The following is a 15624-nucleotide window of genomic DNA, read 5'->3' as shown; positions in this document are numbered from 1 at the left end:
ATGAGGATACAAATAAAAAAATAGAATACAATCATAAAATCAGTACATATACAGAATACATTTTCAATATTTCATATACAAAAAACCCCCAAATAATTTCTCTAAAATTTCATTAAATGTCAGATGATACATTAAATATCTTATCATAGCTACAAAGAAATGTCCTATTTTTTTATTATTAACAAGGGCTACTGATTTATAAAGTGAGTTAAATTCAATTTAAAAATGAGTAAAAGTAGGTTTGGAGGCTGAAAATGTTTGCTTATGAATGAAATATTTTCCCAATAAAATGAAAAAAAATTAAATACTGCAGACATTTGATCTTATTTTCATAACATATAATATCTTTCAGGGAAAAACAGTTTGACATGTTAATTTGGGTGAAGATATAAGAACACAAGCTAGACCAAAAGTGCTTTGTGACATTCCATTCAAAAAACAAATAGTTTAAAACTTTACCCTGTTACAACACAGCATGAGCATGTAGCGCTTCCGGCTACGTCATCAGTATTCTGACCAATCAGCGCGCTCTGAACCGAAACGCGGAAGAAGCTCGAAACACCTGCCGGAGGAGACAACAGGCTCGGACAGGTAAACCCGTAAAACGGTGTGTTTGAGCAGGAATTTATGTGACTCAGCCTTACAGGCGTTTCGTCTGCTAAACCTCCGGCGTATGAACAACAATGTCCTGGGAGAAGTAAAGACTTAAGGCCGCCTGTAAGCTCCGTGCGTCTGCGGGGAGCTAGCATGCTAACATTAGCAGCTAACGTTAGCAACACGGAAGAGAAGACGAGCGACGAGAAACAGAAAAACACAAAACAGACCGAGTAATTAATATATATAAACCGACAGGATGGCAGCTTTATTTAGAGACTCAGAGCTCTGAAATATTGAAATGTTAGTCTGGCATTTTCTGTATTTAGTTATTGTCAACAAATCTTATTTAAAGACGAATAAGTGACACATTCATTCTATAAAGTATAAACTACTGTAATTTTTTTTTAAAAAACACATTAAAATCACATGACTCAGCTTTTTACATGTAATCAGCTGAATATAGCCTAAGCTTCTGTGACAGTTACTTTAATAGTTCTCTCTTGCAGTCATTTCTATTCTGTTATACAATATATACTAACATGTTTTTTCACATATTTTGTCTTCAGAGTTCACTTGTATATTGCAGATATTTGTGAATACTTCTGTATATAGATGTAAAGCACTTTGGGCTTCGTTATGTTGTTGTAAAGTGCTATATAATTAAAATTTGATTTGATTTATATGAACATTTAATAAATCCAGATATCTTTGAATTTTATCCACAGTTGGGTTTGTGATAAAAATGCATGACGTTTATCTACATGTGGATTGATTTTCAACATTAGCAGGACACATTTTAGATTTTTAGACCTCTGTCACCTAGGTTATGGATATTGAATATACATTTTTGTGAAGAATATTGTTTTACTTTACGTACTCTAATTGCATTTTGTTGATAACACTTGCATGTACTTAAGCAAGGTTTAATTGCATAACTTCTGCATGTATTTGAGTATTTTCACATTGTGTGTTAGTACTTAAGATAAGATAAGATTAGATGTGATATGATATACTTTATTGTCCCAGGGGGAAATTCATTGTAGGCAATAGTGCACGGGGGCTGCAACGCCATTCAGAGAACAGAGTACAAACAAGAAGACATCTCAGTGCAGACACATAATAATAAATAACACTGCAGACGTGTGAGAGTAATACTATGACATAGCAAACTGAAACATGGGACAGGATACAGCACCAGTACTCAAATAAATAAAACTAGAAAAGCACTCAGAGAGCACAGACCTCCACCAAGGCAGATCTTATACACTTATAGCCCAAAAAAATTATTAGACAGGTGCTGAAAACATGATAATTTTACATTAGATTAGATAGAACTTTGTTGATCATTTGGGCAGAACCATTGGGAAATGAAGGTTCCAGAAGCAGCACAAACACTGAATATACACAAAAAATACAATTGTGGACAAATTTTTTAGACCACCCTTTGTTTTCTTCAGTTTCTTGTTCATTCTAATGCCTGGTCCAACTAAAGGTCCATTTGTTTGGACAGATATAATGATAATAACAAAAGTAGCTTATAGTAGTTTAATTTCAGAGCTGATATCTATCCATTTAACATGTTTTCTTTATTAAAAACCAAAATCCCTTCAGTTCTTCCATCAGTATCTGTGTCATTGTACTGACAAAAACAGTGCTTTTATTCATTCCATGTTTTCTTTTCTGTCTGTTTTAGTCACATGACACACACAGGAGTTAGGACTGGATTGCATAACCATTGTTTTGGATGACTTTGGATGGAATAATCATTTTTTCCATGACTGTATATGAGTATAATTTTTGCATTTCACAAACCTTTTGACCTTTTGGCGGGCCGATTTTGGTTCATGGGCCGTATGTTTGACACCCATGTTATAGGGTTATATTAAATGAATAAAAGAGTAAAAGAAGAAGAAGCATCAGGGCAAAAACTGAATTAGCATTAGTGTCAAAAAAGAGAAAGAAGTAAGGAAAGAAAGATCCCTTTTTACGGAAGTAAAGTGATATCCTGGGAACCTGACACATCTGCCTGAAAAAAAACAACAACAAATGTTTCATTTGCTCCGTCAGCTCAGTCTTAATCTGACATTCAGACTAGTTTTCATGCAGTAGAGATCAGGATAATCACAGCTGATTATCTGACACACAGAGGATAAAAAAAATAAATGATTTATTTCCTTATTTTACCACATTCTGTCGTATGCTGTGGATCTTCAGTTAGTTCATTTTTCTGGAAATCTGGCTCCAGGTGGTGAGTAGAGCCGTACATACAGGTCTGTAGGCATCATGGACATATATATTTATATATATATATATATATATATATATATATATATATATATATATATATATATATATATATATATATATATCTTATTGATGTTTAATACTCATTATGCTCCAATGATTCTACTGCATTAATGTGGTTGAAAACATTATTGAAACTAATCATCAGTCGTTGGTTTTTCCCAAACGTCAGCAGATAAAGTATCTGGACAGTCACATATAAACACAGAAAAACAGTTGAAAAACATTTTCTATAAGTAAAAAACACTAAACTCTGTCAAAAGTTGAATTATAATGCAATATCCTGGGGAATGCACAATATGTGAACCAGCGTCTGAAGTGTTGAGTGTATGTGATGTTATGTCTGTTTTTATGCATTTGTTTGTAGTAAATTTAAGAGGCACTAAACACATTTAATACTTTTTAATAAAAATTATATCTTATGCTGATTCACACTAATGACATGAATGAGGAAGAACATTCCTGTTTAGACAGGCTTTTTATGGGCAAATATGATGCTTTGTTTTATTTGTTTAAGTCTTTTATTCCTGATATAGTATTTTATTTTCTATTGGACTATCTTCTCTCTGTAGTACTTTGAGATTCTGCTGAATGAAAAGTGCTTTATAACTGCAATGTATTATTATTATTATTAATACTACTATTACTACTACTACTACTACTACTAATAATAATAATAATAATAATAATAATAATAATAATAATGAGACTGCATTCGGTTTAATAAAGACACTTGTTTAATCATTATTTCAACACAAAGAGCATCAGAACTAAAAGGCTGATTGAAGGTCTGGTTTGTTTTTTGGATTTCTATTTCTTCTTTATTCGTCTTTTGAACAAAGATATGATTAAACTAATGACGTAGTTTCACTGTAACTTCCCTCAGTATTTATTAAACTTTTAATCACAGTCACATTAAATCATTGAAATGACATTTTACATCATAACTGAGCGCAGATTACACTTTTATTTTACTCCATTCTTTATTTTTTATTACCCACTGCGTAAAAAACATGTATGTACCATGTAAACGGATCCTCTTGTGGTGAATGTTGATAAACTGGTTTTCTCGGTGTGTCTCCAACAGCTCAGATGTCTCATCATTACCACAGTTGATGTCTTTCCGTGTGATGATGACGCCACCTTCGCTTTAGCATCCGTGAGGCGTTTTTGTGGGCGGAGCTTCAGGATGGGCATCATCGTGGCCAAGCTGCTGGGCCTGCTGGGACTGTTCGGCCTCATGCTGGCCGGGGTGCTGGTCCCGGTGCGCCTCCTGCTGGTGGACTACGACAAGGCCAACCGGTACCGGAGGGTTCTGTCTCTGTGTAACTCGTTCGGAGGAGGCGTGTTCTTGGCCACATGCTTCAACGCTCTGCTGCCCACCGTCAGAGATAAGGTAACGGAGAAAACCCTAATGGTCACACACTGCTGTTGTCGTGTAAAATTTTCTGCTGCAGGTGGGAGGCATCTTTGGTCCCTGTGATGCTCTTCCACACTGTACTCTGGAGCAGAGGTCATGTAACCGAAAATATTCCGTCATTGATGGATTTTTTTTTAAATGACAGAAAATTCTGAAGGCCGTCCGTCATTTTGACAGATTAAAATACTGAGGGTAATCTACCAAAGAAAGTTTAACACAACACTGTGAACAGAACCTGCTGCAGGGTCACTGGTCTGTCTGTGAGCAAGGCATCAAACATTCCATAACAGCATCCACCTGTATAGAACCAACAGCACCAGTATAGAACCAACAGCACCTGTATAGAACCAACAGCACCTGTATAGAACCAACAGCACCTGTATAGAACCAACAGCACCAGTATAGAACCAACAGCACCTGTATAGAACCAACAGCACCACTGTTCACAACTACACTGAATACAACAGCAGTACTGCAGTCACATGACCCACCGTTAGTCCACCTGTAGTAGACCCCCTGTCCAGTTAGTCCACCTGTAGTCCACCTGTAGTAGACCCCTGTCCAGACCCCTGTCCAGTTAGTCCACCTGTAGTAGACCCCTGTCCAGTTAGTCCACCTGTAGTCCACCTGTAGTAGACCCCCTGTCCAGTTAGTCCACCTGTAGTAGACCCCCTGTCCAGTTGGTGCCAGTGTGCATATTAATCAGTCAGTGTCCAGTCTTGTGTCGTTGTTTCGCAGACTTTAGCCTAAATTCGATGCTACTTTGCTAGCGCAAAATGTGAAGACAGCCGAGTCTCCTCAGTTATTTTCAAAAGCCCAGTAAATATGATTGCATTGATAAACGCGGTGAAAAAAGTGGGACTGATGCAGTGAAAGATGACGGACAAGCAAAGAATACACCAGTTCTGATGGCATTTGGTGTGTTATATGTACGCATTTTCTACCTTTCATGTGTTATTTGATGGCATGTCCATTTGTGCGTAGATCTGTGGTTCACAGAACCTGAACTCTAACCCTCAGTGCATGAGAACACAACAGTTAAAAGTGGCGTATATAATTATGCGAGTCGTGATATCACGTTGGTTTATCAGCCAGCAGCAACTACAGCTGCTGCATCATTGAGATGTTTTTGAACATTAAATACTACTAAATATATCTCATTATCATTAAAAAATAAAAATTTGAAATGATGGATAATAATATATTATGACAGAATTTTTACAACCCTGTCCGTCAAAATGACAATAAAAATGTCTAGCACAACCTCTGCTCTGGAGTGTTGAATTGAAGTCTCTGTCCTCCCTAATCTATGTAGCGGAGCTTCAGCAAGTAAATGCACACAGTGTGACAACTTGGTTAAGTTTCACCAAATACACACACACACACACCCCTTACATGTCTGGTAGCTGCCGTATACACCCCAGAAATCATCACCACGTCATTGTCGTCACCCCATTTGCTCGCAGTTGGCGGCAGTTTTTAAATACCCCACATCCGCATTCCACAGTCGGAAAGAGACGGTACAGCACGGAGAGTGTAGAAGCACCGGAGCCACCGCTCATAGCCTTGGCAAAAAGTACGGCCGTTAACCCCGTTACTACGACCATTTCACTACCTCACTCGCCCATACCGCATTCATCTCCGTTCCGTTCTCCCGCTGGTTCATCTCATCCACTCACTCCTCTGCATTAAAAGCCAGTCATCTTCTCATGAAAAGACCACCAGCAGCCATAACCTGGACCGGATCCTAGACTGACTGGACTGGACTGGACTGACTAAATGACAGGACTGTGTGTAAAATATTTTGTTTTTTTCTCAAAGCCCTAAAATCAAACCGTGCACTTGTTTTTTTCCCAAATGAACTGAAATGAACTGAATTATTTTTATTTTCTTTCTTCTTTGTTCTAAGAGACTGTGGAAAACCTAGAGCGGGATCTTTAGTTAAAACAAACTGAACTGTTTTTTTTTTTTTTTTTTTTTTCCCCTTTTTTTTTCTAAAAGACTGATATAAAACCAGAGTAGAAATTTTGTGTTTGGCTGGTGGACTTTCTTTTTTTTTTTTTTTTTTTTAATTTGGACTGTGGGGGGGAATTTGTGCTTTGAATTTGTGTGTTTTCTGCAATACATGATTTTGAATTTTAAATGGTTTAAATGTGTGATTTCTTTTTATGTCATTTAATGTGTAGGATGTTTGTTTAGTTTAGACTTGCATCCTTTGTGTGGTTTGAGGTACAACAAACAGACAAAAACTAAATAACCAAAAACAAAAACTGAAACATATATGAAAGACTGAACCCACTTTACATCTTAAATGCCAGGAGAGAGACCTGGCTGGCACCCCTTGAAAATCAGTATAACAAAATAATATAAAATAAATAAATTAAAGCGTCCTGTTCAAATGTTCATATTCTATTAATTCAGAACTAACATCAGAACAGTATTTTCGTGCGATCCCAATAAAGGAACTAACATTATTTAATAAAAGAGTGTTAAAGAATAATAAATGAAAGAAAAACAAAAGTGAACCTCCACCATATCTGCATTTGAATAAATAACTAAAAATATCGATACAGTACTTTTTAATATCGATACAGTATTGTGAGATGAAATATCTTGGTATATTGCAGAACTGATATTTTCTTACAGCCTTACCTAGTATTGTGATTTGTATCGTATCACCAGATTCTTGCCCCTAACCCTGATTGTGGCCGATGGTCTGTTGTTTTTTGTTTTTTCTTCAGGTGTCCGACGTGTTCCAGCAGCTGAAGGTCAACACAGACTACCCTCTGGCGGAGACGATGATGATGCTGGGCTTCTTCCTCACCGTCTTCATCGAACAGGCCATCCTCACCTTCAGGAAGGAGAAGCCGTCCTTCATCGACCTGGAGACGTTCAACGCCGGCGGCTCCGAGGCGGGCAGCGACTCCGAGTACGACACCCCCTTCATCGCCGGTCCGGGCGTACGCGGCGGTCGCGGCGCCCATTCGTCCCACGGTCACCAGCACGGTCACTTCAGCGCGGCGGAGCTGGCGGGGGCGGGGCCTCTGCGGCTGGTCAGTCTAGTCCTGGCGCTGTCGGCCCACTCGGTGTTCGAGGGCCTGGCGCTGGGTCTGCAGGAGGACCAGGCCAAGCTGGGCGGCCTGTTTGTGGGCGTGGCCGTGCACGAGACGCTGGCCGCCGTGGCTCTGGGCGTGAGCGTGGCCAAAGCGGGGCTGGGCCTGAAGGACGGCGCCAAGCTGGGGGTGACGGTGAGCCTGATGATACCGCTGGGCATGGTGGTGGGGATGGGCATCGAGTCAACGCAGACGCTGGCGGGCGGCGTGGCGTCGGTGGTCCTGCAGGGCCTCGCCGCCGGAACCTTCTTGTTCGTCACCTTCTTCGAGATTCTGTCCCGCGAACTGGACGACAAACAGGACCGGCTGCTCAAAGTGCTGTTCCTCGTCATCGGGTACGGAATACTTGCCGCGCTCGTCTGCATCAAATGGTGACGGGACGACAGAACGACCGCCGCCGCTCTCCAACGCCAGGGGGACGCCACAACATTTAACCGATAGAATGAAGGTGATGAAAAACGTAACGAGAACCGAGTAACGTGCGTTTCATGTTGACGAACGGTCGGTTTTAACTAGAGCTGCAACCGATTAATCGACTCAAAGTGATCCAAACAAATCATTTACCCACAGTTCTCCTGAATCAAACCTTTGTTTCCTTCCATTTCTCTGCTGTTAAACTTTGGTTCCACTGTTGTGTTTCACACGGACGCTTATTATGACGCACAAAGAAGCTTCAGTTCAGGAGAACTGCAATAGAGTATTTCCCTTCAATCAATTCGAGTCAATTAATTGAATCGGGAATTTTTGCATTCGCTTCAAACACCTAATCGATTAATCGGTTGCAGCTCTAGATTTAATCACAATGGGACTTATGCTGCCTTCAGGTGCTGTCGGGAAGATGAACTTTTCCATTTGTGAATATGAAATTGCCAGTGCATTGTGTTCGAGTGCTTTCGCTGTTGTAGCGAAAGGAAAAATGGCTGAAACACAATTTATGGTGACCTGTTTTGTGTTGGATCACTTTAAATTAGATCACATTAAAATTGTGTATGTTATAAATGCGCAGAATCCTCAGCAAACAGCAGCAGGACGTTCATAAAACCAGAGTTTATCGTTGGTCATGAATGCCTCGTTGCCCTTTGCTGTGGTGAAAAGGTCAAAGGTTATTTTCAGCTCATGTATCAGAAGTTTTTTCCCAGTTCTCCAGTGGAAATTATGACATTTGAGGGCGTTCATGTGCAGTTTTCAAGCTTGTAACTAGTATTTACTGTAATCCTCATAGCACATGAAGGCAGCATTAGGGTAAGAAAACTCAACATATCCCAAAATAATCAAACCTTCACAGCCTGGATCCACATCTTCTATCAAATACATTCACTCACACATCTTTAATCAACATTTGGCTGTAAAAGCGTCTGCGCCGACGTGTCAGTAGACTCTGTTTAATCCAATAAAAGCTGTACAAACAGTTTCAGTTTCAACATATGCCCTGTTTACAGTCAGCGTTCATTAACCCTTTGGTCCTCATCTGGCATTTTTTCTACGTTTTCCTCTATGTTATTTTTTACATTTTTTTTCATTTGGTGGGTCTGTTGCAGCTTCTGGTATGAAATTTGGCAAGAATTTTTCTTTTTAAGTAATATTTTTGAAATCCACTGTCTAAAAAAAATAAAATAAAAAAGTCCAGAATTTCATACATCAGCCTACAATGAAAAAATGGTTGAAACTGATGGAAAACAGTAAAAATGTCAAATAGTTTTTTTTTTTTGTTTTTTTTTTACAAAATAAAATCTTGACTTTAGGGGATGTATATGTGGTGGCCCAGAGGTGCAACAGCCCAAAAAATATCCACTATAAGAAAAAAAAGAGAACAGCCCAAAAAATTATCCACTGTAAGAAAAAAACAGAACAGCCCAAAAAATTATCCACTGTAAGACAAAAAAAACCATCATCCACCTTTTCAATTAGGGGGGTGCTGTTTACCCAAAATGTCTCTTGCTTTAAAATTAAGGCCACCAGAAAAAAATAAAAGCATAGGCTGAAATGTTTTTAAGATAATTTTTTGGGCAATTCTCTTTTTTTTCTTATAGTGGAAAATTTTTGGGGCTGTTCTCTTTTTTTTCTTTATAGTAGATAATTTTTTGGGGCTGTTCTCTTTTTTTTTTTCTTATAGTGGATAATTTTTTGGGCTGTTCTGTTTTTTTCTTATAGTGGATAATTTTTTGGACTGTTCTCTGTTTTTGCTTATAGTGGATAATTTTTTGGGCTGTTCTGTTTTTTTTTTCTTATAGTGGATAATTTTTTGGGCTGTTCTGTTTTTTTCTTATAGTGGATAATTTTTTGGACTGTTCTCTGTTTTTGCTTATAGTGGATAATTTTTTGGGCTGTTCTGTTTTTTTTCTTATAGTGGATAATTTTTTGGGCTGTTGCGCCTCTGGGCCACCGTATTTATATAATGTAACTGCAGTGAGATTAAAAAATGTGTTTCTAGTGGAAGTCACTGGTGCATTTTCAGCCACCAGAGGGAGTATCTGACACTACAGAAGAAATACTAATGCAGTCAAATCTATTTTGTTGCTAATATTTTCCATATCCAAAGCTCTAATCACAACCACTGTCCCATCCCTCTACTATTTATTAAATGGAAAATATTTAAGTTGTTTTTGTTTTTTTTTGTAATAAATCTTTCATAATTCAAATAATTAAATTTGCATTTAAAGGGTTCAAATCCTGAAAATTGTTGGATGTTTGGTAGTTTGAGCAGGGCTGAAGTTGTTTAAGAATTTGGTTCTAAATATTAAAAAAAAAAAAAAAAAAAAAAAAACATCACACACTCATTTACTCATTGAACCACTCCACACTTGCTGCTGAAACATCAGTCGTAGTTTTTCGTAGACATTTTATCAGTTCTGTGATCCAGTTTTTCCTCTTCCCTTACACATGAGGCCTCTTTCCTGAAAAACTAAATATAATTTAATATTAATGATGAAATTAAACCAGGGACAATGAGGAAACATGGTTCTGTTTTCATGGGAGTCAGTAAGTTTGATTGGACGTCCATTTTCATCACCTCCATTTTATGAATAATCCGGTTTCTTCCGTCGCTAAACGTCTGCAGTAATACCAAAGGAAAACCAACGTCTGCTTCATCCACACACATCCCTCTGATTCCACACACCTTTTATTGTCGGAGCTTTAATCGTCTGCAGCCGACGGAGGCGTTTGTTCCAGATGTTTGTGGTTCTGTTTAGAATAGAAAAGACCTCTTCTGTGTCTGTAGGTTTGGAGGGTTTCTGCAGGTTTCAACTTCAGCCTCTGGAAAAAAAAAAAAAAAAAAAAACTATCAGTTCAATTCCACAGCTGCTTCTGTTCCATTAAGGACTCTGGGACTGATTTTACAGCCTCAGCATGACCACGATGACATTAATACATAACATCCCATTTAGGATACATGATATTTTATTTATGTATATATATATAACAGGTCTGTATGGCAGTAAATCTATCTTATCGGATTTTGAATTAGAAAAGCCATTGAATTTCTATCACTGAATTTTTTTACACTGAAATTAAGTATCTGAATTTTTTTGCACTGAAATTAAGTATCTGAGTATCTTTTTTTGTCTCTCAGTTTTACTATGTTCATAAATTTAGAATAAAAAAATTCAGATGTAAAAAACTTCAGAAGCAAAAAATTCAGACGCAAAAAATTCCGATCACACTTCCGGGATATCAAGGATAAGCAATGATTCTATCTCAAGTCGAACTGACAGCCAGCCAATCAAGTTATGTTTGGTTGGTCATGTGATGCCGAAAACAATTCAGATACTTAATTTCAGTGCAAAAAAAATCAGTGCTAGAAATTCATTGGCTTTTCTAATTCAAAACCTGATGAGACAGATTTACTTCCATAGCAGACCTTACCCCAAAGAACTTCAAAGAATTTTAATTGATTCTGGCTGATGGTTTTGGAGAAGTTGTTTCTGGAAAAGTCTTATGGACGACAGCTGATACCAGTCGTCCATCCATAAAAACTATTTCCTAACATGAGTCCTTATTGTTTTGTATTCCAGACCTCTGTTAGAAAAGAAACACCTGAATTCAACGTGTCCACATACTTTTGTCCATGTAGTCCAGATCTATTGCTGTATAAAAGACAGAAGATGCAGTTTTATTTATAAATGTGTCATGATATTCGACTGTCCCAGCTGCAGGGTTAGCTCCGTTTATTCATATTTATCCCAGAATGTCATTTTCACTGCTAATGAAAATGAAACGCCTGCTGTTCCCACTGATATGGTGACATATCGCAAGTGCAATATCTGTCCAAATAATGTCAAATATGCTTCTTTTTTTTTTTTTTTTTACATTCCTATTTTACTGTTTTCTCGCACAAAGGCAGCGGGGTTCGTTATTCCAGCAGGTTGAACCAACCACTAAATCTGACCTGTTTTAAAGTCATTACAGTCAGATTTCAGATATTTGAAGGTTCCAGAAGCCGTTTACAACCAACACATACTGGTCATACTGTAATAATCCAGTCACATGTAGAGAAATAATGAACTGAAATAACTTATTTTATCATTATTTCCATGGTTTTTTTTTTCATTTTGCATCATTATAACACCAAATAGGTTGAAATATATATTTATTTTTTATATGTTGTGTCATAAAATTGTGGGACTGAACAGATGGTGTGATAAAGTTGAGGTGTTTTTTTTTTTTTTTTGTAAAGTACATTTCTTTTTTTTTTCCCGACAAAAGCAAAATGAGCCAAATATTCTGGTATTTAACAGAACTGCTCTGATTTAAAGTCCAAATTCAGATTATTGAAATATTTAGGACCTGCAGAAACCCTGTGTGAACTTAATTTAAAAACAAATCTATCAGATGATAACTCCAGTACTGTATGTTTTCGGTTCCAAAGGAGTCGTCTGCAGATGCCTTTTATATGAAACTCCATTACAACAGAAACGTTCCTGAGACGTTGGACAGCGCAGCGTTATGGAGCCGATTTAGGGCCATAAGTTTTGAATATGAAAATATAAAATTTAAAACTGAAAATTGAAGTTTTGATCTTGAATTTTGAAAAATACAACAATGTATTCAAATTAAAAATAAGTGTATGAAAAGTTTTTTCAGGTGAAATATAATTTTGATTCACTTCGGTAATTCTTTTGAATAAATTATTTTCATTTTTCACTTTCATATATTTTAATATTTGAGGTTTTATTTTTTTTTTTTAGTTGCATGTTTTATCTTTTCAGATTCAGATCTTATTTTTTACAGTTTCAAATCTTATTTTTTTCACTTTCAGATCTTTTTTTCACTTTCAAATCTTTGTTTCAGTTTCAAATCTTTGTTTCAGTTTCAGATCTCTCTTTTTTTTTGCTTGTTCAACTTTTGGCCCTGATGTGGTGTGGAGGGCGTGGCCTCAACTGAGAGGGGCGTGGAATCATGAGTGACAGCATGACAAAAATCTTAGGAACCTTCCCCGCTCATGTTGCCTTCAGAGAACGTAGGAACTAAGACAATTCAGACTCAACACTTTATATCCACTATATTCACGTCACTGGTAGTGAAAAAACTCTTGCCATTTAAAAAGCTGTTTTAGACAGAACTGAACATCATTTGAGGTGTAAGAGTCATAAATGATGGCAGGTTGTGCAGATAAACAGCCACACATTAAATACAGGATATTTCTGATTTCCACATAGAACAGTGAAGGCAACTCAGTGCGTGGCTAACGTCCTGCTCCAGCCACAACAGCAGGGAAATGTTCCTACGTTCCCTGAAGGCAACATGAGCGGGGAAGGTTCCTAAGATTTTTGTCATGCTGTCACTCATGATTCCACGCCCCTCTCAGATGAGGCCACGCCCTCCACGCCACATCAGGGCCAAAAGTTGAACTAGCAAAAAAAAAGATCTGAAAGCAAAAAAAGAGATCTGAAACTGAAAAAAAGATTTGAAAACGAAAAAAAGATCTGAAAGTGAAAAAATAAGATTTGAAACCGTAAAAATAAAATCTAAATGTGAAAAGATAAAACATGCAACTTACAAAAATAAAACCTCAAATATTAAAATATATGAAAGTGAAAAATGAAAATAATTTATTCAAAAGCATTACCGAAGTGAATCAAAATTATATTTGACCTGAAAAAACTTTTCCTACACTTATTTTTCATTTGAATACATTGTTGTATTTTTCAAAATTCAAGATCAAAACTTCAATTTTCAGTTTTAAATTTTATATTTTCATATACAAAACTTGCGTCCCTAAACCTATTTTACTGTTTTCTCGCACAAAGGCAGCGGGGTTCGTTATTCCAGCAGGTTGAACCAACCACTAAATCTGACCTGTTTTAAAGTCATTACAGTCAGATTTCAGATATTTGAAGGTTCCAGAAGCCGTTTACAACCAACACATACTGGTCATACTGAAGATCAAAACTTCAATTTTCAGTTTTAAATTTTATATTTTCATATACAAAACTTACGTCCCTAAACCGGCTCCATACAGTGTTTCTAAACACAGGAAAGATAAAAGTCAGACTCATATTATAGATGAAGGAAAAGTCAAAGTCAGTTTAGTTCAGGTTCCACATTCAGCCCAAAGCGGTCTCAAGTGGGCCGGACCAGTAAAACAATAACACAAAAATAAGAAATAATAGAAATAATAATCAAAACTTTCTCTGTTTTACTTTGAGAAAACTAAAATTACATTATGAAAATACGAATAAGTTGAACAACCTGAGAAATATCTTGAAAAAATGTTTTAAAAATTTAAAAATTCTTTAAAAAATAAGTGCAATTTCAACAGTATTACGTCACTGCTTATAATTAACACAACGTACAGATGACAGTGGATCTACAAATACACAAAACATTTATCAACAGGCAGAATATTGTAAAAAATGCACTTATTTTTCTTACGACATTTCAAGTTCATGTTTGTTCAGGTTATTCACATTTTATTGTGGAAGGATAGTTTAGTTTAGATTTGGGTTCTTCTCTGAAACTGGTCCTAAAAACAGGACATGGGCTAAAAATTCAACCCAGATGTAGACTATTTAAAAAAAAATATTTACTGAGATAAAAGAGAAACTACTTTTCAGATAAAACCCATTTTTATATTATTTTACATTATATTTAATACAGAAATCTGCATGTAACACCGTCAAAAGGACACAAAAATTACACACTACTATTTTTTTAAAAATATCTTTATTCTCTCACAGGTGCATTTTGGGATTCGAAGTAAATATTCAAGGCAGAGTATTTGACAAAAATGACCGCTGTTGCAAAATCACTCACGATTTATATGCGTTTAAATGTTCAGGTTCCGCATGTAACACCAGTGGACACAATGGGTTCCACACCAAACCTGGAATGAGACTGAGACTGATGCCAAACCCACATGTGGATTAGAAAAACCACTGGGATCCACACAGTGAACACAGTGTCTGTATTTAGAGTCTGTAGAAGAGCATTTACACACGTTTGCACATCTAATGCACTGACACCCAGGGAGATTTAATGTCCATATTTGGGTCCTGTTTTTGACCCAATATGTGATTATAAATTCATTAATTATGGGATGGATTAGAGGAAGATTTTTTTTTTTTTACATTTCTCTGAGGTCATCATTAGGTCCATCCTGGGGGAAATCTGTCTGCATTTACCTTTAATTATTGGGTCTAAAAAGAAGGAAAAGTGACAGAAACTAAAAATAGATCCAAATGTAAATATTTTCATAATGTAATTAGACTTTTTGGACATTAAACCAAGAAGAAAATGAGGACTTGTTGTTATCTGTAGGTTAATATATTATTATTATTATTTTCCTTGATCACATCGGTGTGTTTGTGGAACCTGAACTGAAATGACTGGGACGCCTTTGACTGTTCATATCGTCACTAACTCATCCTTGCGGTCCAGATGGGACCCTTTGATGGGCCAGTTTTGACCCGCAGGCCTTATGTTTGACACTCCTGTTATAGATGAAGCTTGTTTTAACCAGTGTATATGTGAATGAATATTACTGGGTGCAGTTAATGATCAGTGGATCTGTTGGTAATTGGATTTTCTTTTCAGAAACAAAAGAAAAACTAGTGGTTAATTGATTTTCATTTTAAAATAGACATTAAAATTGAAATTCAAGGCATTTTTCTTTTTCTGTGTCAAAACAGATAAACCAATTTAAAAAAAAAAAAAAAAAGATTGATTTTTTTGTTTTCTCTCTAATAACAA

At 36.7% G+C, this 15624-nt stretch overlaps 1 protein-coding gene across 1 annotated transcript; it reads left to right on the top strand.

The window, feature by feature from the left end:
- Positions 1–539: 539 nt before the first annotated feature.
- On the top strand, positions 540–8057 carry LOC115417424 (zinc transporter ZIP3). The gene is made up of 3 exons (XM_030131338.1): positions 540–591; positions 3989–4297; positions 7063–8057. The coding sequence occupies exons 2-3, from the start codon at positions 4091–4093 to the stop codon at positions 7807–7809; spliced, it is 954 nt and encodes a 317-aa protein (XP_029987198.1). The 5' UTR covers positions 540–591; positions 3989–4090; the 3' UTR covers positions 7810–8057.
- Positions 8058–15624: the final 7567 nt, after the last annotated feature.

Source organism: Sphaeramia orbicularis, chromosome 4 (assembly GCF_902148855.1).
Source record: "Sphaeramia orbicularis chromosome 4, fSphaOr1.1, whole genome shotgun sequence".
NCBI classification, from domain to species: Eukaryota; Metazoa; Chordata; class Actinopteri; order Kurtiformes; family Apogonidae; genus Sphaeramia; species Sphaeramia orbicularis.
Note: the sequence above shows the minus strand (reverse complement) of the source record. Positions and strands in the feature narration are given on the sequence as shown.

Excerpts from the sequence above, each read along its gene's own strand:
- LOC115417424 (XM_030131338.1), top strand. The coding sequence starts at position 4,091 with ATGGGCATCATCGTGGCCAAGCTGCTGGGCCTGCTGGGACTGTTCGGC. Across the intron at positions 4,298-7,062 it reads TGCCCACCGTCAGAGATAAG|GTGTCCGACGTGTTCCAGCA; the intron begins GTAACGGAGAAA and ends TTTTTTCTTCAG.